At 37.5% G+C, this 22885-nt stretch overlaps 2 protein-coding genes across 19 annotated transcripts in view; one reads left to right on the top strand and one right to left on the bottom strand.

Moving 5' to 3' along the window:
- The window catches only part of LOC124188175 (intersectin-1), an 86271-nt gene that overhangs the window by 23313 nt on the left and 40073 nt on the right, over positions 1-22885 (bottom strand). For 4 of the 17 annotated variants that reach the window (XM_046580683.1, XM_046580684.1, XM_046580686.1 and 1 more), the window contains exons 1-6: positions 3684-3876; positions 3164-3252; positions 2620-2773; positions 1945-2093; positions 1270-1437; positions 431-529 (exon numbers count right to left, since the gene is read on the bottom strand). In XM_046580683.1, the coding sequence (XP_046436639.1) occupies positions 431-529; positions 1270-1437; positions 1945-2093; positions 2620-2773; positions 3164-3185 (592 nt within the window). In that variant the 5' untranslated portion in view covers positions 3186-3252; positions 3684-3876. Of the gene's footprint in view, positions 1-430; positions 530-1269; positions 1438-1944; positions 2094-2619; positions 2774-3163; positions 3253-3683; positions 3877-22885 lie in introns of those variants that run through there. The other 13 variants (XM_046580688.1, XM_046580689.1, XM_046580690.1 and 10 more) reach the window with 8 other exon arrangements.
- Positions 8456-22306, top strand: LOC124188184 (organic cation transporter protein-like). 2 transcript variants are annotated; one of them, XM_046580741.1, is made up of 9 exons: positions 8456-8578; positions 17432-18169; positions 18352-18610; positions 18744-18912; positions 19304-19534; positions 19645-19859; positions 19945-20126; positions 20204-20340; positions 20799-22306. In XM_046580741.1, exons 1-9 carry the CDS (start codon positions 8564-8566, stop codon positions 20908-20910), a joined length of 2058 nt encoding a protein of 685 aa, XP_046436697.1. In that variant the 5' UTR covers positions 8456-8563; the 3' UTR covers positions 20911-22306. The 2 variants fall into 2 exon arrangements, with proteins under 2 accessions (XP_046436697.1, XP_046436698.1); XM_046580742.1 differs by lacking the exon at positions 8456-8578 and adding an exon at positions 14255-14356.

The raw sequence follows: 22885 nt of genomic DNA, 5'->3' as shown, positions 1-22885 counted from the left end.
TCGATTTACGAACACTTTGAAACTTTGTGCTGAACAATAAGTTTTTTTTTGTCGCAGCTTTAATTTTTATCTTCTATTCCATAAGGAATTTTCAGACTATGTACCATAATTCTTTTGTACAATTTTATGGACAGTACAAAACTCATTTTCCAATAAACTTTATATTATGATAAAACACGAATTTCTGTTAGTTGAGTTAATCCCAGCGAATATGAAAATGTGAAGGTCAAGTACTGAAAGATACCTCAAGTGTTGACCAAAAGAAATCTACAAAAGAAAGAATACTTATTTCCAACTTTTCCAAAGTTCATATTAATTGTGAAAAATTGTATGTGAAAATTTTTGGCAAGCATTGTACAGGCAACTCATGTTGATGAATTTTGACCAACACATTCCTACATTCTTTAATGGAATCAGGCGTACAACATACCCATGGAGGGGGGTGCAGGTCGAGCAGGGGGCTTTGATGATGCGTAATTATGAACCATGTGTGTACTGGGAGCCACGCACTGTTTATTCTGATGTGAGGCTACAAGGTGTAACATATAATATAACATACAGGTGCCGCTAATTAGTGTAACAGTACTTCTAAAACCTCTCGCACTAATATCTAACTCTAACAGAATATTGATGCAATTTTGATATCAGGCCTGGTACTCGAACACAACAATTTTGGTGTTAAATTGTTGTGATCAGAGCGTATGGTTTAATATAAGTTGATTGTTAATTTTCAGATGATTTTAAAGTTTCATTGTCTAGTTTAAATACTCTAATAAATACTCTAAGAGTCATTCGCTCTAACATTCTCAGCAAAAGCTGCGTTATAACAGAGATTCTGTTTGTCGTGTAGATGTGTTTAAGGTAAATTGACTCGAGAACGACGTGTGTGGCATATTAGTCCGTATCAGCCTCAAAATGATATTCAACTGTGTAAAAACACTGAAAATTTTCTCCTGAATTTGAAAATCGTAGGTAATTTTTAATAAACAATGCACAAAATTGTAAATATGGATAAGGAAATTATCTATTTTATTGAATTTAGAAGAATTCACACACTTCGTGCTATTCTTATTTGACTCACATTGAAGTTACCAATAAAAAATGTATTTAACCATGAAAAAACTTAATTCACAAATCAGACAACACAAATATCGATATTTTCAACTTCAAAAAATGGGACTCGCCCCTCACATCTTGGAAAGATTTTGCTCAATTGATTACCTAAACATTGTAGCCCAGACTAATGGATTAAAACCTCAATAAACTTACCCGTTGACATTGACATGGGTGGAAGTGGCCGCATTGGTTGTGAAGCAGATCCATTTAAGCCTACGAGGTTCTGCGATATACTTCCAGACACAAAATTCATTCCCATAGGCTGTGCTGGTGTAATCCCATTCATGTTACCACCGTTCAATAGGTTAACGACGTTCCCATCTTTACCAAGCAGTGCACATTATCATTAAAGCATTTAGTATGACGCATAGTTGGAAGAGAGCAAATAATTTGTTAGTGTATAAGTTAAGATCAAGTTAATAATTGCTTTGAAAATTTCACCCAGTCACCGAGCTGCATGTGATACCACGTGCATAGAGAAAACTTTGCAGTTATCCTTTGGAGGAATTTTCATGCAGATTATACCCGTCTTTTTATTACTACAAGAGATTTAGTTTTTGTCGTAGTTCACAGTATGCTCAACTCCAACGTCGATTAATGTTTATTGGCGTGATTGTGAAATATTCCCAACTTGCAAATGTTCTTACTTGGCAATTGTGAAAGAACATACGCGAGTGACAAATACAGTTACTTTTCTCCTCGTGGCTTGTGTATTTCGAATACAGTGATCTCCCACTGATTACCATGATGAAGATATACAATTTTTGTGAAATATAGAAAATCTTTTATCGACTTACCGCTTAGCCTAGATAGGAATAGAGTACTTACCATTGGATACAGATTTCAAACTTCGTATCAGAGTTGGTGGGAGTGCACTTGGGATTTCGAAACCACGCAACTTCAAGTTAATCAGCTTGCAAGCAATACTGAATTCATTCACATCCATTTTTCCATCAGCATCCGTATCGGATAAACCCCTAAATTTATGATTTTTAAATTGAAAAAACTATATAAATTGTGTAACGTTTTAAAGACAACGAATTGGAAAGTGGGCTGTTGGCATATTTGAAATTAAAAAAAACAATTGGTTGCCTATACTCGTTTGAGTTGAAAGAAACTGACAAAAAAAATTGGTCTAATTACACAAGAATTTAAACGTATATAGTGGTCAGGATTGTATCAAAAATGGAAATTTTGTCTAACATTGCAGGGTGTACAGAAGTATGATTCAACTTTGTCCCGGCTTATTATTGTACAAAAAATCAGTGAGTCAAACATCGTAGTATCGATTTTAATTTTCTTGAAACAGCAACTAGTGGGAAAGAGAAAAAAATGCTGCTCTATTCGTAATACTTTTAATCTCAATAAATACTAAGAGCAACTGCATAAGGTGAAACTAACCGAAAACTTTGATTCACTCAGAACATAGTAAAAAGGAAACCAAGCTCGGAGCACAATTTGGGCTCCAGTATTATTAGGATAAATTTTTTTTTTTGATATTACCATATCTGTCCAAGAGTCATAGGTGGCAACTGAGACTGCAGAAAGAAGCCTTTTGCTTGCTCTCCTGTAACGACCCCATTTACCGGTTTCAGAGAATTGAATTGCTCCTGGTATCGGGCGCGTTCCCGTGGCTGGATCACCCACGGATCCACACCTGAATAAGATTAAAAAAAAGCCTGATTATAAATTGAGCTTTACGCAAGGTTGAATAAAGGGGTTAGATAGTATTTGAAAATGACGACGATTCGTAACGTGCCTGTAAGCTGTTTACGTTGACTCGTTTTACTGGTGATAAATTAACAGAAAATGGAAAGATTAATTAAGACTACGTGAGCAGCGAGAGAATTAAGGTAATATAACAGTAAGATTTGAGTCGTGATTTAAATGGACAGTCCTAACCTCTAGTTTGTGTTGAATATCGAGGTATCGAACCCATTTTCAATTTGAGGCAGTAATTTTTCCCCAACTATATCGAGGATGGTAATAATATTGACACTTGAAATATCAATAACCGTGGTTAGTAAGCAGCGAATAAATTATTTACCCAATGCTGCGGCTGCAGCCATCTCTCTCCTTGTTCCTCGCACTCGTTCCCTCTCTCAATGCCCCGTCTGCAAGCCGAATAACGCCTACCTAGACAGACGAAATCAGATCTCATTCATAATCGGCAAGCTAGTAACAGATGTTATCGTTATCGAACGTCGATTGTTGTCATCGCCTCGACGATTGAATTTAAGTGCAACGAAGTATCGACGCAAATTTCAACTTACATAAACACAAACAGAATGCGACGAACGATTAATTACGGATATAAACGATATACATTATTCGCGGTGTTGTAACGTAACGTGTACAGGTCGGGGGCAATTTAGGGTTATTGAATCAGATAGATGATAGTTGATTAAATGAATAGAGGCGGAGGTCGTGAACTTAAAAATTGATCGTAGTGTAACGCTTGTTTCGGCAATACTGCAGTATATGCGTGCGTAACACATCGATAATAAAAGCGGGAGAGAAACAGTGATTTTTCAAAGTACAGTACTTAGCAGCGTTGGTATACGAACCTTGGAATATTTATCCAGGAATATCAACGCGGTATCGTAACCTAAATCATAACTATTAGATGGAACGCATCGTCGCCGTCTGTTGACCCGACTGATGACTATTCCTTAAACCTTCTAAACGATGTGCAGTTTTTTTTTTTTTTGACGTGACACACGAGAGCGGAACACGGACTGCCCACTTTTGCTGCTGACATACGTCACTTTGGCGGCTTCGGCTGACCTCGGAAATCTTCGGGAGGAATCGATATTACCAGTGCCAACCGCACCAGCGCGAGCCGCCACAAACCGATAACCGATAGATATAAGCAGCACCCTGGTGAAAATGATATCTACGATTTTCTACGATTTCTACGAATTTTTAGGGAAATTGGCAAATTTCGTGATATTAAAGAAAAGAACATTTTTTTGAACAAGCTTCATAGTTTCTCCTAAAAGCTTATAGTAGATTTTCATGAAAATTTCTATTTTTTCAGTAAGAAAATCTACAAGATGTTGCAATTTTCAACGAAAATTCACAATTCTTTGCGAAAAAAACTGTGTATTTTTATTACAATTTAGTACTAAATAATAAGAAATGTTCCAATTTCTGTAAAAATTCGTTAATGGTAGAAATTTTCACCAGAGCAGGCCGCGAGGCGAATGAATCCTACCCGGACGAAAATTTTCATGTGATAAATCATGAGATGTTATGACCTAAATAAAAAATTTATTACATGATTTATCGTGTGAATTCGAGAAGAATGCATAAGAAATCATGTAATAAATTTAAAAAATTAAAAAATCACGAATCATCAAATATATAAGTTATAACTAAATCAAAAATCATGTACCTTATGTTTGCAATTTTTTTTTTGTATTCTAGCTGCTAATAAATTGATCTTATTCTCTTCAGAATCCACGAACTTGTCTCGGACATCCTGGTTTCATTTTATCCGACTATGCGATACTTTAGTTTTTAATTTTTATAAAATATTTTTAACCATAAATATTATGTTAAAAACCTGCGATGAATTACAAGTTTGGATCCAATCATTCGGCATTCAGTTCCTTAGCTATAAATTAAATAATTCAAATCAACTATGATTTTCTGTCGATTTTAGTTGGATTTTTGTTCACGATATTGAACATTGTTGAGTTGCTATTAAAATTGACTCAATGCATTTTCCGGTTTCTAACGATTTAAATCGGTTTGTATGTATGTTTAACAAACAAATATTTCATCAACACGATTCGATTCGATAAGTACTATAGATTTGATAATTAATATAACCGACGCCGTAAAAAATTTCATTATTACAGCAACAGCCTGAAAAAATTTGTGCAGGAAAACAGTAAAAAATCCCTGCATGGTGGCTTATCACGTCTCGTTGATCTTGAAAATGATGATTTAGCGTAACGAAGCAGCTTGATCTTCAGGCTACTAACTGCATCGTAAAGCGCAGTGACTCTGAAAATGAAACCGTTCACGTGCAGAGTTTTACGATGGTTCAACACGTGTTCAAAGATAAACATTAACCCTTAACCGGCAGATTTTCCTAGCATAACATAGCTGGCATCACGTCTCATACCAAAATCATTAGAACGCATATCGCGAGTAAACTGCTAATTATTTCAATTTCCAAAAATTACCAGAGAGTCTCCTAATTCTTTTTGTTTCAAAACAAAACAAAAAATAAACATATCAAACGTGAAACAAAAATGTTAAACATTGTAACAAAAAAAAAAAAAAAAACAAAAAAAAGAACAAAAGAAATTGAAAACTCTAAAGAAATCGGAAAAATAATTACGTATAGTATAAAATAATGAGAGTGGGGCGTTTGGTACCCCACAGTGCCAGCCAAGGGTTAATATATGCATTTATTTTATGATTACTGTACACATGTACGTCAGAGAAAAAAACTTGGTGCAACTCTAAAATACTTGCCTGAGATACCGTATATAAATAACGTCCGCACGTGTGTTAACAGTTTCATATACATATGCATGCGTGCCTGCGTAACATCCGCCACGTGTTGTCTAGATTATGGAACCACCGACGGCTCAGCCCTATCGCAAATAGTCGTAAGAAGTTCGTGATCGTCGGTGGGCTGGCTCACTTGGCTCTCGTGGGACCAACGTGTCGATGTGGGGGGATCCATAAGTAGTGTCTAACACAGTTTCCGTGCCGGTTGTCGCGATTTATCCGTAAAAGATATCCGCCAATAAGCACTAGTAAGTAAGTAATTGTGAACCTGCTACCAAAGCGCCAACCCAATTTGTATATTAATAGTGTCACTCACAATCAGCCGAAATAATCGTTCGCAATTAATGTACACTGCAGGTTGTATGAATATTTAAACCAGAAATAGATAAGTTATGAATGGCGGTTTCCAGTGAACATTAGCGCGTGAGAAACTGATACATTTTACTAATTATTATACCTAAAAATATATTTATTACTTATATTTGTGCAATGGTACATCGATACTTGAACTTATCTCGCAGAGACTGAACTGACGAATTGGAGCAAAGCAATGATTACATACGTGGAAAAATATTTTTAACAATTTCGAGACCGTGGTGAACGGGAATATTTCAACTTTATTCATTTAAAGCTCAGATATAACTACGATGAGTGAGCAATTTGACACGCGCGGCTGTTAAACGGTTTGCATTTCGTGCCCGCCATATATGTAAAGGTTTTCTTTCAATATTCGACGTTTGCAGTTGTATTGTGAATGTGAGATAACAAGTTTGATAAAGATTTGGGAGTTTGAACGTCGCATTTGCCACACGTTTTAATATTATTCTTTTTTCTCGTTACTCTAAAATCTGTACCGCGCTCATGCTCCGAGTTACGCAAATAGCTCTATGACGAAACAGAATTTCGCCCGCTACTGCCGTAGCTCATTGTGAGTAGTAGAATATAATCGGGTCTCGCGCCAATGGAACGGCAACCGGATGTACATCCGTGCATGCGCCTGAAACTGATATCAGGCGCGTGATACGCGTTTCGCACACAAAACATTGGTAGACGTACATCTCTGTGTTTGAGCCGGACAAGCCATAATGTTTAGACTGTTTAGAGTTGTATTTGTGTGAGAAACTTCAGCATAGCAAGTATGTGAACAGCGAATGATATAAGAACGATACTATCAGTGGACTGTATTTATTATATAAACTTCTAATTTTAGCATCGCGCATCCAGACTGATAACCACTGTTTTTGTCAGTTCACGATTATTCTGATTGATACATTCAAGATATTATTTCGTCAAGCCGCATGGTTGCGCACTGGGAAAATATCGATCTTTGATAATGATGTAGTTTTATAAGCTACTAAAACTCGAAAACTCTTTTTGTGTCTCGTTTCACTTACAGCCTGAAAATCTCGCATGATCATTGAACTCCCCTTGTGGAAAAAAACCCCAAAACCCTCAACTCATAGATAATGCTAATTTCCCATAAGAAAAAAGTTAGGGGTACGAATTTATACCCAAGTGGGGTTTTTTTCCGTGAGGGTCCTGCAGGCATTTTACACGTGTATCGTGTAGTGAATATTTGTATAAGTAAACTTTTAGAACATTTCTTAAACAAATTTTCTAACAAAAATATACTAACATACGATGTATCGATTGCTCAACTTTTATAGCCTTAGCCACGACCTCTTTGCAAGCTTATAGCTCCTATCGCAGTGACATGGATGTATTATCGATTAACGAACGAGGGCTATAACATGTAACAGCTACTTTGTATAAGCAAAATGCGTATAAAACAACCACGACCAGTTTTCTACTAATTCTAAGATAGATGGTATGTACACGTGACAGTATAAATTGTTATCTGGTATCGTGGATATTGGACTATCAATTACAGTTTGATGTACCTCGTTCAGTTCGAGGATACAAAATTACATATTCAGAGGTCGGTAAACAAGTTGTTCATTATTTATTGTGTGAAAATTTTTCAACGTAACATCGCCGAATATTTTGACAAAAACCAGTTGATCGAGTCCCTGCGATGAAATTTTATGCGGTTGTGATAATTGCACAAACGGAGAAAAATCGTGTCTGAAACTCGACTATAAAATCAAGGGTCTACTGTATAAATGTATGCAATTTGCAAGAAATTTCGTGCGACATCACGGCTGACCTTCGACTCGATTTCCAAGACACCTCTGGCGAGATGCCAATCTCTTAGAAATAAAATATCCGTAGCGTAAGGTATGAACGATAGGTTCATTGAGTTCGTTCACCCAACGTATGGCGCAAGGAACGTGACACGTGAATGGACGGAAAGTCACTCCCACGTGAATTTAGTACAGGGTCAGTGGACCCGGTCTTTTATACTTGATGAAATCCCAGTACTGATTCGGCACTGTTTATCAGCGTGGATAATCTTCCAACGCGTCGTATCAAATTTGATCTCTTGAGTCTTCTAATCGTCTGTTGAAGTGGCTGATTTCTTCAACACTGTATAAATAGCTGATGTATACGATTTTCCAACATATCGGAGTGCGCACTTACATTCATGCAATCAATCAACGGATCAAGTATCGACACGTGATCAAAAATCGGGGCAGGTTGTATATTGCGGATGATTTTTTTACGCGTTCAAACGTTTTCGCGTAAGTCTCACGAGCATTAAGCATTGCAGAAAACGGAGCAGCAAGTTGAGCGCCGCTGCTGGAAGGGTTGAATGGTTACAAAATCGAGGGTTGCGTTCAGCGACACCTCTGAGCGGGTTGTCGAAGCGCAAGAGTCGAGAAGTTTCCGATTCGCCGGCTCGACGTCGCGTTTTCACATTTTTTATCCCGCATACATGCCGGCCGTAATAATCATTGTGAAATTTGATTTAACGTAGTTAAATTTGTTCGCGGAAGAAAAATTACCCCGCGTCAAGATGGACGGCGTCAATGTACGTATAAAAGCTATAATATTCGCACCGTATTGATCGTGAACTCTTCGTTTTAACTTGGGAAATTGAACCGAGTGGCATTCAGAGGGCTGTGCGGCACGTGACTTCACAAGCGAAAAGACACGCCTTCCGCAAACTTTGTCAAATATCGATTTCATTCTTCCATCATGGGTGCAAAATTTTCTTCCGATGTTTTTTCCCCACTTTATACCCCTCCAATGTTCACACCCTTAACGAATTTATTCTTATTATCATCAATTGTCAAATGAACGACGGGGCTGAATTTGGTTATAAACATACACAGTCTAACTTATTTTTGAATCATCACCAAAGATGGCGTTCCGTACTTTTCACCCGTTCCCAGTGGTTCTCATTATATATGCATACCATGAACTTTGCGCGAACAATTTCTACTTTATCAGTCACGCATCCATACTCGTTCAATGTGCATTCATTGTTACTTTTACCTTTGTTTATGCAATTTACAAACGGGATTTTGATCCTTTTTTTATTCAAGAAACAATGTTCAAACTAGGTACACCTGTGTCTATTCGGTTTTTCGCACCCTACGTCACAAAAAGTGACGTCATATCGAAAATGAACATCCAAAGACATTGGATTTGCAACTAATTATTAGAATGTATCAAGAGTCGAACCCCATGTGTTCAGCGTGATATTTAGAATTTCATATTATCCAAGAATTATTGCGAAGGGTGCGACTAACGATAAACTAAATAAGCAGTGAATTTTACGTCTTGGATGTTTGCGCGTCAGTTAATTTCACTAGATTTTTGTATATGAAAAGCCTGCGTTAAGGGACGCATCCGTCTTTCAGCGATCGCAACCAGAAAGCATTCGATGTTTTTATAATCGTTAAAGAATTACGAAATTCTACGTCGTAAATGATGAATTTGCAGAATTTGAACTGGGAGAACATATAAAATTATGTTTTACAATAGAGAGAAAGCTCAGTTTCATTTTCAAAAAAAAAAAACACAGTTCATAGCTTATTACAGAAACGGTAAGAAATATACTGATAATTTTTTCAAATGTTTCAAAGACTTCTGAAATACTTCGACAACAAAATTTGAAGTATGTAAGGGTAACAAAAAAACAATCGCGTACGGCAACTAACAAATTTTTTAAGTATACGAACGAAATTGAATAATTTGAGGGACGAGTAATATCAAATCAATCACTTTTATCAATCACGAGTACGCTTCTGAATTGTGATAGTATAGAAATATCATTGAAACAAAAGGAAAAATGTAGTTCCGAAGGCAGGGTGCAGGTCAAAAATTTGAAGACATACCTATACCATAAACGTAAAACCTTGATCATTCATTGAATTCCTCCAAAGAAGAAGAAGAAGAAGAAGTAGTCCTTGATCGTCGATCGGTTTCCTTTCCTTGAAAGATATTATGGAAAATTGTGGCAATTTAGCAGATTGCTCAAGGTGGTTAAAGCCGTGGCGATGAGCGTCTAGACTGCAGAGATGCCGGTGCAGGAGGCAGTCCTTCTCGTTGATGTTGAGTTAACAATTCCGGGAGTGTAAGAGAGAGCCGCCGATCTCTCGGTTGCAGGAGTCAGAGTATTTTTTGGTCCGAGAAAACCAGTCGCATTTTTTCGCACCGCTGAAACTAGCGGGACGACTTCGCTATAAATAGACTTGATTATGCAGGTCCCATGTAGCCAAGTAGCTAAAAGGGTCGTGTCAGGGACGTCAGGGCCCGCCGAAGAATTTTAATGCACTAAAACGAGCCTCGCCGACGCGACGCGACGCTCTCGTCCATCTCCCCTACTTTAAAGTATGATCGACAACTTCTCGATCATACGTCGAACGCGCGAAATACGGCCTCGAAATGCGAGGAAAAGGTTGGAAGGAAAGGTTATTCGAAGTAAGATCGCGATAATCGAAACCTGCAGCCAATCCGCGATCGCGGTATTCAGAAAATTACACACACAGATTCGATCGCATTTTTATTACTCGATTTTTAAACTTCGATTTCTTAGATTGAGGAAAGAAATCACCGACACATGAACAAACATTTTGACGAATGTTTTCCTTCTTTTTCTTCTTCTTCTTTTTTTTTTTTTTTGTTCAAACATTTATATTTACTCGCTGGTCAAGCAATACAAAAATTCAGATAATCATTGTCTGATCTTCTAGAAATAAACCTTTTGAACGAATCGCATCAGAATTTCTGTTCGTAAAAACAGTCGACGAAAACGAAACTCTGAAAAATAAATTTATTACATTTTGTCTCGGCATGAATGTCACTGTGATTAATTCCTGGTAATGAATAATTGTAAAATCTCGATATGAATTTCCGGGAATATTTTGTGACGCTGCAATCAAGAGTCGCTGTGTCTTTTCTCTGTTTATCGAAATAAAAATCCTCAAAAACTTGTTTTTACCGATGCAAGCTCTTCAACAATCATATCGTCTCTCAAGTAATCCTTAAATTGATCTTCGATAATTTTACTTTTCACTACCCATAGGATTCGGGTTTTTAACTATATTGAAGCGATTCAACGCGTATAACTTATGGAAGTCGTCCCCACCACTAGACAAAAATTAGCACATTAAAAGTCCAGATAGAACGTTAAGTTGAAATTTACACTGTTAGAAATGCGGTGTTAAATGTAACACCGAAAATATTCTATAGAAGTTCAACATCATTTCGGTGTTGATCTTAAGACCACTTGGTGTCACGAATCGAACGATTTACACCGATGATGTTTAATTTTAGACTAATCGCTGTTGACTTTTGTTGACACCGTGAAATTTCTGACGATGTATCTAATCAACGCGACTGCGACCACGACGTTGAGATACAGTAGTGAAGCGTAACCATCACTGGAATTCCAACGCCACGCATGTTATTTCACATGACTATTATTTTTTTTCCCCTATTTAGCATAATCTTTTACATTGCATAAGAGTTCGAAGCAAGGAAAAACCATAGTTTAAGAAAATAAAACTTAAAAAATAAAACATAAAACAGTTGCCAAATTTTCGTCAAAACGTAGAAAGTATAGCTTGGTTTACTGAAACTACGTTGTCACGATGATTCGAGTTATGAGGATTTCGTTACACAATATTCAAGGCAAAATTCACTCGTTCTCATTTGGAGTCGCTAAATTTTTACTAACATTTTTTCTTATCTTAGAAATTATCTTAGATCTTATAACTATCTAGAATCTTATTTTCCTAACAATTGCGAACGTAATATCTGACATCTACATTCATCTTAAAAAAAAAAGAAGAAACTCTTTATCGCATGGACTTTCATTTTAATCACACGCGTACCACTAAATGATACAATATTTGATGTTCCATCGTAAAATTTCTCAAAGCCGTAATAAATCATCACTCAAGTTTGTGTGAATGATAATTGTACTTGAAAATACTTTTCATAACAGATGCAGTTATTTTATTTATTTATTTTATTTTTTTTTTTATCGTACTTTGCGACTGTTTGTAGGTACAGTTACAATCGCGATATGAAATAACTCCAAAGTTAAAATTACGTTACACCGCTGGTTTATAGTATATTATTATAACGTTTCTACTGGCTGATGTCAATATAATCGCAAAAACTGTCAATCAACAATTGACTGGTGGCGAAAAAAAAGCTGAATGATAACGCATTTTCAGAAAATCCAATCCCCAGAAACGACTGCAAAAATATATGCAATCTAACTTCATGTAGACAATTGGCTTATTATTTTCTAGTCGACTAGACTTTTCCCATCTTCTATAAATGTTTGCCCTGCAGCTATTTCTGTAAACCATATAAATTTTCTAATAACATCGCTGATACTTGGGGATGAAAACACATCGCGTTCCTGATTAATAAATCAGTCCGATAAGATAATTGTATGTGTATATATATATATATATATTCATCAGTAACACGTATAACTTATAACGTTATCGCTGCAGAATTAAGTAATAAACCATTCTTCAGGAAATTCCCCTTCATGATAATTTCTATAAGAAAAAAGTATCGAGATGCTAAACTCTGCTCTTTTTCTATACAAACATCGACGTACATGTGTAATGTATAAGAACAAAAATGAAAAACTAAATCTCTGATAGAGTCTGCAGGTTGAAAGCAAATTTCAATTAATATAATAATAATTTGAAAGATTGATTCTATTCAGCTTGTTTATCAATTACTATATTTTTATAAATAAACATATTGCCATTTTTCAACAAAATTAATCGACTCTCGTACAAGGGTTTCAAGTCAGTCTCGTTCTAAATACGGTCACAATTTCCAACCGCTTTGAAAAATGATAATGTTCTTCACTGAATTTTTATTTTTTTTTATCTCTTGTTTGCAAAAATTCCACACGCCGATAGGCTGCACGTTTCGTTACGCAGCCGGGAAAGGGATAGCAAGGAATTTGAATACCCGACTGGACTGCCTTGTCGGGGCCGCGAACGTTAACTCCGTTCGGTCCGAACCGGCAAGGTGCAAAACGACTAGATCCCATTAACTAAAATGTATTTTTAGCCCATCTAAATATCTGCAGTGGCTGCATCCAGTCTCGAATTGCGAACAAGAGGGATAAGAGGGATAAACTAGAGAATCCGCTTATAGTTAAATTATACGTGAGGTATGTAACGTCGTTTCCCACGAGATTCAATTATTCCACTTTCGTATATTCATAGAAAATAATTTGTTTTTCCGCTTGACAATAATTTATAAAATTCGATGCATAAGTGGGGACAAGAACTCGTTGAGTTTAATACGTTAGACGACGATAATTTGTAGAATAATTTAAATGAATTGCAATTTGATGGTAAAACTACTGAATAAATAATGTAGGGATAGTCAAGAGTCAAACGAAAACTGTTGGGTGCCGGCGATAATAGAAATATATCTATTATGCCAATAACGATATTCAAATTATACATAGAACAAGCGAACGTTGTTCGAAACAAACAATTAAATTAACCAATCCAGCAGTAACGCGTTCAACAATTTCAACAATAATCGCGCTTTACTAATGAATATTTTCTTTTGAGCATTATGGGACGTCTTCGCCGTTTCGCGTTTACGAAAAGTACGAATCTTATTCTTCGCACTTGTGAATCTCTTACTTTTTCTTCGCTACTCGATCACTCAGGGATCGTACGAATCACAAGGTACGAAGTGATCCTTGACGGTAACAAATATCGTAATTTAATAAATAATTATTTTGTTGTATGCAATTTGTTTCAAAGCCTCGTTTTCGTTCAGACCGGCACTGGCAGTAGGCTGATATTTGAATTACAACAATGAAATGGTAAAAAATCCGTTAGCCTTTACGCATTAATTTTCGATCAGTTCCAAAAGCTGACTTATAAGTATAACGAAAGCGCGTATCAAGCTTGAAATTCGACTATTTAAAATAATTAAAACCCATTATATATTCCGTACGAATCGCTATCGCAAAACTGCTAGATAATTTTCCAACAACAATTAAAATGATAAAAATGTACGACGTGGACGCGGCGCAACGTCCGTTAGGAAAAGTGCGGTAGGTACGATAAATGCGGCGACGCCACCGCATAGAAATATTTTTCGATTCAGGGCTGATATTTAATACATATATAGGTATATAATAAAAGTTCCGAGCTCTCTTGGCGCATGAGCTTACACGCATGCCGACAAGCTCCGATCCGCGCCAGATGCAAGCGTCAGTCGACGTCTAAACGCCGTCAAGCGCGAACGTCGAATTGGTGAAATACCTGACGTGTGTATTTGTGAGGTGAAATTTCAGGTATTTTTGAGAGACCAATTTTAAAATTTTTTAAAATAACTCCTCTCTTTCTATCCACTTAATCCTAGGCGCGAGTCGAGGGATTTTATTTCACTCAATTGTTTTCCTTCTCTCTCTTCCAAACTTAACTCGGTTCGGGGGAATTTTTGCTCTATGAAATCGTTTTAAATATATATGCATCATAGGTAATTCGTATTATTACATTTAACCATACCGTGTATGGAGAAATGAAAGATAAACCGACATCCTGATTTTTGAATCGATCCTTCTTTTTTGTTTCATTTTACACCTACTTCAATGTGGATAAATTCGTTCGTGAACGTATTGTAATCCGTTTTCTGCCCTGAAATCTGCAAGTTCATCGAATTTCCAGATACCGTTATTTTGACAAAAAAAAATTTTTAACCAAGTCTTTTGGGCTTATTCAAGTTTTTAATTCTGTAATGATTCGCTGGCACGAAACGCAAACTTTATTGAAATATAAAAGAGAAACATATACTAGGGTGGTCCTTGTTTAGGGTGTCGACGAATCCCCCTCTCCCCCCAAATCAACTTCAAATAATTCAAAAACAATTGCCTCATTTTTACAGAATTTTACCAACGGGGTGGGTTTCCGCATTTAAAATACACGTATTTCGGACAAGATCTCGGTATTATATTTTATTGTAGGAATAATTGTGTTAAAAAAAAATCCCTAACTACGAGATCTTAGTCGGCATTAGTGCTACTATCTGAGAAAAAATTCACATCATCTTACCAGGCAGTTCCGACGAATTGCACACCCTCGAAATCTGACTTTTATTTTTGCTTAGACGAAGTGCAATTCGTCCAGATTCCCTCGTACGATGATGTGCATTTTTTCTCAGACAGTAGCACTAACGCCTACTAAAACTTTCCGGTTCCGAATTTTTTTGAACATTATTACTCCTACGATAAAATGTATACTGAGAATGTAGATAAGCCCACCCTGTTGGCGGAAGGAGTTAGAGTTGAAATAAAGAATCTGAAAAAATTAGGCGGTTGTTTTTGAATTATTTAAGGTCGATTTGACATAAGAACTGTCCTAATATATACGTATTGGCGAAAAATGTGAAAAATTGATTCACAGTTTGACACATTAGATACACAACATATACATACAGTATATACGTTATATTTGTATAAAAGATAATATTCAAAGGTTTTCTCATCTTCACGAATGACCGTTAAATTTATAAACTATTAAAAGATCGAATAAGTTTTACGTGCATACGCCGTTCAACTTTCACGTCGGTATTTTAAATTCAAATGTACACATCGCAGTGATCAAGCATGCGCGTTATAGGTACACGTATTATACCTATACGCCGGTGTCGTAAAATCTATGCAGTATACATGCATGGTACGCATGGATGTGTGTACCTATACTGTTGAACATCGAACGATGAATGGAATTGAACCTACACTCTGTGACTCGAGTTCTGCGTGCACGGCTGTCTGGACAATTGACACGAATAAATCTATTAACAAGTGGCTATATCGCACAATACACACACGTCCACACGTGGTGCAGAATTGAAACGTTTCTGAGTCGTCGATATATTTAATATTACGTATAGCGCAAGTATCACTCCATTATCGACAAAGTTTACCGACCAGCCAACGTCTACGAAAGCTCACAATACCATTATATGCTGTAATGTACAAAAACATAATTTTATATTCACGTGGTCGACAAACTCGATTATACGTATCGTGTCGCATCGCTGGTTGAGGTTGAAGTTCAGTAGTATAAAGGACTAAACGAATCTGCACGAGACATTACAATCCTAGGTTTCAATAGCTCGACCCCAATTTACAGCTGTCTCTTTTGATTCCGTAACATCGTCGTCGAATCATCGACCAGACAATTTATGACGTACGTACGTTTGAAAGGCAAGGAAAAGGAAAAAATCAACGCAATTTTAACCCCTAAACTCTGATCGTGCAAAATAAAATTTTAGGCGATACATCGAAGAAGATAATTAGAATCGTACTATCGTATCTCGAGTTTAACGAAAATTCTATCAATGAACGGAAGTCTTCGTTTCCGGTTACAAGTCGTTACTGCACGTTGCTATCGCCGCGGGCACGTGACATCAATTAAGAGTGATTTGTTATCTCGTTGCGCAGGTCCGCAGGCCTGACGCTCTAAAAAAAATTTATCACCACTTCAACTCTGGACTAATCCATTCGGCTAAATCTTCGGCTTTACTCATAGTACAACACACGTAGAGTGCGTATTATATTACTTAATGAATGGATGAATAATGATCTCTTACTTAATCGGGCACATTTGATTTTTAATCTTTTTTTCCTTTTTGATCGAATTTATGATGGATAATTGTTAGTAAAATTTTATTTCGTCCTTACAGCTGCCAGCGGATCAGTTTGTGTCTTAAATAAGATACTCCTGGAACTCTTTAGTTGATATTTAATAGGGACCCAATGTAATGGGAAATGTGTAAATATTGAATAAAATATTGAAATCTGAGTGAGAAAATGTTTTTCATGTATTTTAATTAAATAATAATCAGAAAACCCGTTAGACGTCCCTATATATATATATATGTATATATGTATTATATCACTCGAAAGTGATACGTTCCGACTTTTATAACCTCTCGATTATTAAATTTCCAGTCAAATAATCTTGCGAATTATATACTATGTATAAATAGCCAGGATTGTTATTTTATTACCAGTGTCGAGTGTGCTTTTCACGAGGTTGTGACGCATGACGTCATGATTTACGACGAGTTTAAAAGCAGAACATACAACGTTTTTCATACACCAGCTATATCACAAATCAGACTTTGAACTTGTAATCAAACACGAATGTCATTACCAAATCTTCCCTCTTCATCCGAGTGTTTTTTCTTTTTATGTTCTTCTTATGAATCACGTCAGACCCGCCACAAAGAGTTTTAATTATAAGGCAATTCCAAATTTCGATTAACATTTCAATGATGAGATAAAACACATCCTGATGATATTGTTCTTTCTGTTTACCGTATTGCAATTCTTAGTTAGTAAGACGAAGATTTTCTGTTCCAGGATTCGAACGTTTCCGAAGAAGCGGAAGGGAATCCTCGACTCTCTGTGCGGTCCGATTTCAAGGAAATTGATAACACTAGCGAAGTGTGTATAACTAATGATGTCGTAGCGAAGACTGAGAAAGCTTTGAGAGCAAACGAACGCGTGAAGCGATCGGAAGAGGTTGAAAAGTTTGATGAAAGTGGTGAACAAGTGCCGTTGATAATAATCGTCGACTCGCCCATCGCAAATTCGGACTCTAAGGAACCGTTCTGCAAAGAGAAATTAATTCCGCAAAACGGTACAATATCAGCCACGCCGGAGGGAAATTTTCAAAACGGAATATCGGAGGAGGGAAAAGCGAAGAAGAAAAATATGGCCTACGACGACGTGATTTTGCACATGGGTGAATTTGGACGATACCAAAAGAGGATATACCTGCTTTTGTGCCTGCCAGCGATATCCTGCGCCTTTCATAAAATGAGCGGTGTTTTTCTTGGCGCGAAGACTGACTTCCGGTGTCTGAGACCTAACGAATATCCGGAAAACGCGACCCTAGACTTACCCGACAATATTATGAATATGACCTACCCGTGGGACAACAAAACCAAGACCTTTTCACAGTGCGAAAGATACGACATAGATTTTTCAGAAGATTACTATCAGTCCGGTGCGAATGTTACCTTCAATGCCTCAGTTGTCGAGTGCGACTCCTTTGTTTACAATAAAACAGTGTACGCACTCACGACCACGACTCAGGTGAGAGTTGCTACTTAAAGCATATATCCGCAGACTCGTTTACATAATTCATAACAGCATACCGACAAGCTTCGAAGAACGATTGAGAATTTCAGCAACAAACAGTGAAGGAGGAACTTTGACTTTCCTCGTTCCATCGTACCGTCAATTAACACGTTCCTTTGCCGACTTTCCTGTTTCAGTGGAACCTGGTCTGCAAAAAGGCATGGCTTAGAGCAACGGGTGACTCGTTATTCATGGTGGGAGTTATGGTGGGTTCAATGATATTCGGTGCACTCTCCGACAGCTACGGTCGAAGACCAATATTCTTCTTGTCTCTGGTGATACAATTAGTCGGTGGCATAATTGTCGCCCTGTGCCCCGAGTACATTTCGTATGTAATCTTCAGATTGATTCTGGGTTCGACAACCAGCGGGGTGTTTCTGGTGGCTTATGTTATCGGTAAGGACGAGTTCATGCCTTTCGCCTCTCCCTCTTTCTCTTTCTCTTTCTCCTTCACGGTGAATAGAGAATAGTTTCGAAACCTGCACGGCACGATCCACTTCTGATTTATAAAACATTGTTCGTGTTTCAGCGCTCGAAATGGTCGGACCAAAGAAACGATTGGTAGCCGGCGTTGGTTGCCAACTCTTTTTCACCACTGGGTACATCCTCGTTGCCGGTTTTGCCTACCACATTACCGATTGGAGATATCTGCAGATCGCCATCACCATCCCAAGTCTGGCATTCCTCGTCTATTGGTGGTAAGCGCGTTTTTGCACGAAGAGAAATTTCCAGTTGTGGTTACCCTAAGGAGATTAACTGGTCTCATTTTTTACATATACTTGTTGGTACGAAGTGAAAATCGGTTTTCTCACTGTAATTGAAAAATCTAGCATCTGTTACCGGTACTTACTAATACTTTATACAACAATGAATTGATGTTGACGCTTTAATTGTCACAAAAAAAAAAGAAAAAAAGATGCTACAAGCCAAAGAAACAGATTCGATCTTGCAATAACCCAAATGTACCGTATTGACCGGTATAATCGCGACAGACGGTCACCTGGACCAAATTTTCTTACAACTCTAACGACATCTTAACCGCTATTACAACGAAACCCATCTTGCACATAATTTTCTTACTGCCGATAGGTTTATTCCCGAATCCGCCCGATGGCTGCTGACCAAAGGACGCGTGGAGGAGGCGAAGGACTTACTCCAGAAGGCATCCGCGGAGAACGGTGTAGACCTACCAAAAGATACTTTGGATAATTTGCTGACGAGCGACAGCGACAGCAAGCCAGATATGAACGAGCCGACGTTGCTCGACCTCTTCAGATATCCGAATTTGCGGAACAAAAGCCTGTTGCTTTTCTTCAACTGGTCAGAACTTTATCCGTATTTCCGATTGAACGCGCTAGAACAACGTCACGACGTTTTATCGAAATCGAATGTATTGGTAATCAATTTGTTCCCCCTTTCCGCTTCCACAGGTTTGTAAACAGTGGTACGTATTACGGACTGTCTTGGAACACTTCCAATCTCGGAGGTAACGATTACGTGAATTTTTTAATTGGTGGCCTCGTTGAAGTACCAGCTTACACATTCCTACTTTTCACGTTAAACAGATGGGGAAGAAAGATTATTTTATGCGGTTGTATGTTACTCGCCGGGACGTCGTTGCTCCTGACATTAATTGTTCCAGCGAGTGAGTAGCGTTATACCAGGCTTGACAATTGCGATCCTCGTCCGAGATCCGATTTCATATCCTTCCTTGTAATTTCACCGTGCAGATATGCCGTGGATGGTCACGCTTTTCGCGATGCTGGGAAAATTGGCAATCACATCCTCTTACGGTGCCGTTTACGTATTTACTGCCGAACAGTTTCCCACTGTGATTAGAAACGTCGGTCTTGGAGCTTGTTCGACCTTTGCCCGGATAGGGGGAGTCATAGCGCCGTACATCAACCACTTGGTAAGTGATTCAACTGCAACGACATTGCTCGACGATTCCTCCTCGATTCTCACGCCGGCTTCTCGTTACGCTTACAGTCGGAAATTTGGACACCTTTACCGATGGTTATTTTTGGCGTCTGCGCACTGATTGGCGGAATAATGTCACTGCTTCTCCCGGAAACGCTGAACAAAAAGTTACCAGAATCGATACAGGACGGTGAACAATTCGGAAAGTACGTATTCAGGCCACCAGTCAAGTCGTTGTTGAGAAAGCCAAGAAATTGGGTTCGGTCGACGAGTTAATCACTCGTGAAATCTGGTGTACCATTTTCCGGAAATCTTGTGAAATCTCTTGAAATCCCCGAAATCTTTTGAAGTTTTCTGAAATCTCTTAAGATCCTCGAAATATTTTGAAATCCTTGGAATTTTATTTTGTAAAATCCTTTGAAATCCCATGAAGTCTTTTATAATCTTTTGAAATCTTTTGAAATCATTTGAAATCCGTGAAATCTTGAAATCGGGTGTACATCAAATCGATGAGTGATTAAAACCGATCCCTCGGCTTCGGGGAAAATGAGCATAAAATTTTTTTCATATCCTCACATTTCTGGTCAATAAACGTAAACACATAGGATGTCCGAGAACCGGTTAGTATTCGAGATACTGATATTCACGAGTTTGTCTATTTTAGGAGGATACGCGGTGATGACGAGGAAGACGTGAAACAGATGACTGATATTGAGATAATGAAACCGTTGAAGACCCAAGGAAACGGAGTGTATAACGAGAAACAAAACGGATGATATTGCAAACGGTGAAGTTGTGCACAGCAGAATCGATACGATGTATAAATGGACATCAGTTTCCATCCACCGATGTCAACGACAACGTTAAACTAATTCTACGATCAATAATGCCGTCCGCATAATTTCGTGAAATTAGTTACCGCCTCTTTGTGGTTTTCGCAAAGTGCGCCAACCGCGAGAGGCATGAAACTTATATTTATTATATCTAGTTAATGATTCCGGTGTACGGAACTCTAGCAGATTTTGATACTGTTTTTAATGCCTAGTTTTTATCGTCATCTTTTTTTTTTCCTTATTACAATCAGCGAGAATCAGGGTCCATTTTTGAGGTTCACGTACAAATATCTTTCGTACGGTATCTTAGAATCGATATGCACGTGAAATCAATCTTACTTGTCGAAAAATTAAATAGCGGCTGAACTATACGTGGTAAAAGTTGGAAACAATGAGTGAAATTGAGAGGAAAATACTCCCATTGATATATAAATGAAACCAATTGCAATTACTTCGTGGACAAATATGACTGTGTTAAACCACGCAAAAATGACAACGTATGTTGAAAATCTTCAATTGTCAGCTACATTAATAATTTTTCGCGATTTCAACTCCATGAGTTACAGGGCTTTTCGAGCATTCTCCACTTACATTTAGACTTATATAAACAGCTATGTAATCTGAATTGAGAATTCCTGGACGAGTACCGCATCTTTTCCTTTTTGGTTGCACCGCGACATTCCTATCAGTATACAACCAATTACGATCAATTGTGTGCCTATAAGTTAAGTCTATAATTATTAGGTCCATTGATGGCGAGGAGGAAAAGAATACGAAAGAAGCTAACAAGGGAGCAATTTTTTATAATCCTCTTTATTGGATAATTAGAAATACGTCTCGTACATTCGCATCGTGCTAATTTTCTATAATTTCTTGACCGACACGTCTGATCAGGAGTGAAATCGATGGTCGGTCTTGTATTCTTTAACAAAAATCTGAGCGAAACTTGACGAGTAAAAAATTACGCCGCGTTAGGAAATTAACTCCGCTTGAAGTGGTATAATTGGTTAATATCTGAAACATGTTTTTGTCGTATGCAAAAATTTTGAATTTACACAAACGATAGAATAACTAAATAACGCGTCAAATGGATAGCCAATAACCTATCGCACAGGTAACTATAATAGTCCCTTAATCCTCACACATGGTGTATCGCCTGTTTATCATTTTGTCGACACTTGTTACGATAGCGATTGACGCAGCGTGACACTGTAAAATATACTTAATTATTGTGTAGGAGTTTTCGCTTCGGTGGATGCTGTACTCAGACTTTTTCATTCAATTCAATGTACACAGATGTCACCAATATGTTTCAATAAATTAATCAGTACTGAAGTAACATTTGTCACACGTATAAAAAAAACCTGATTCCAGCCTAGGTTGTTATTCAACAATGAAGTGGCGGCTCATCCGTGCAATATCTCCTTGGAATCAGGGGTAATGTGAAATTTTCGAAAATATTTATCGCAGTCCGAATCACAAAGGTATTGAAAAAAAAATTTCATATTTCTCAAGTGTAATTCGATTACTCGTCAAATATCATTGCAAAAAAAAAACGAACGAACGAATGAATGAATGAATTATTTGTTACCCATAAAAGAAAAGTTTGCCGAGGCCTTTATATCACACGCGGCCAGGAAATCCAACTTTCGGGCCTAGGGTCGTAATGTACTAAAAATTCATCGAATTCACTTCAGCTATTCTAAATGCAAATGCATGTCGATAATATTTGTCAATTTAATTCCTATGTTCAAATTTTGTTTATCTCTCATTCCACAATAACGTATCAAACTGATGGCATCAAGTTTTATCAGTTCCTTGGTTACAGAGATCGGTTAACAAGTATAAATAAAGGATTGCGGCATTATCTCGTGGATGGATTCGCGGAATGAATGAAAGGCAGAACTTACGTTCAATA

The sequence above is a fragment of the Neodiprion fabricii genome, chromosome 1 (genome assembly GCF_021155785.1).
Source record: "Neodiprion fabricii isolate iyNeoFabr1 chromosome 1, iyNeoFabr1.1, whole genome shotgun sequence".
NCBI lineage: Eukaryota > Metazoa > Arthropoda > Insecta > Hymenoptera > Diprionidae > Neodiprion > Neodiprion fabricii.
Note: the sequence above shows the minus strand (reverse complement) of the source record. Positions and strands in the feature narration are given on the sequence as shown.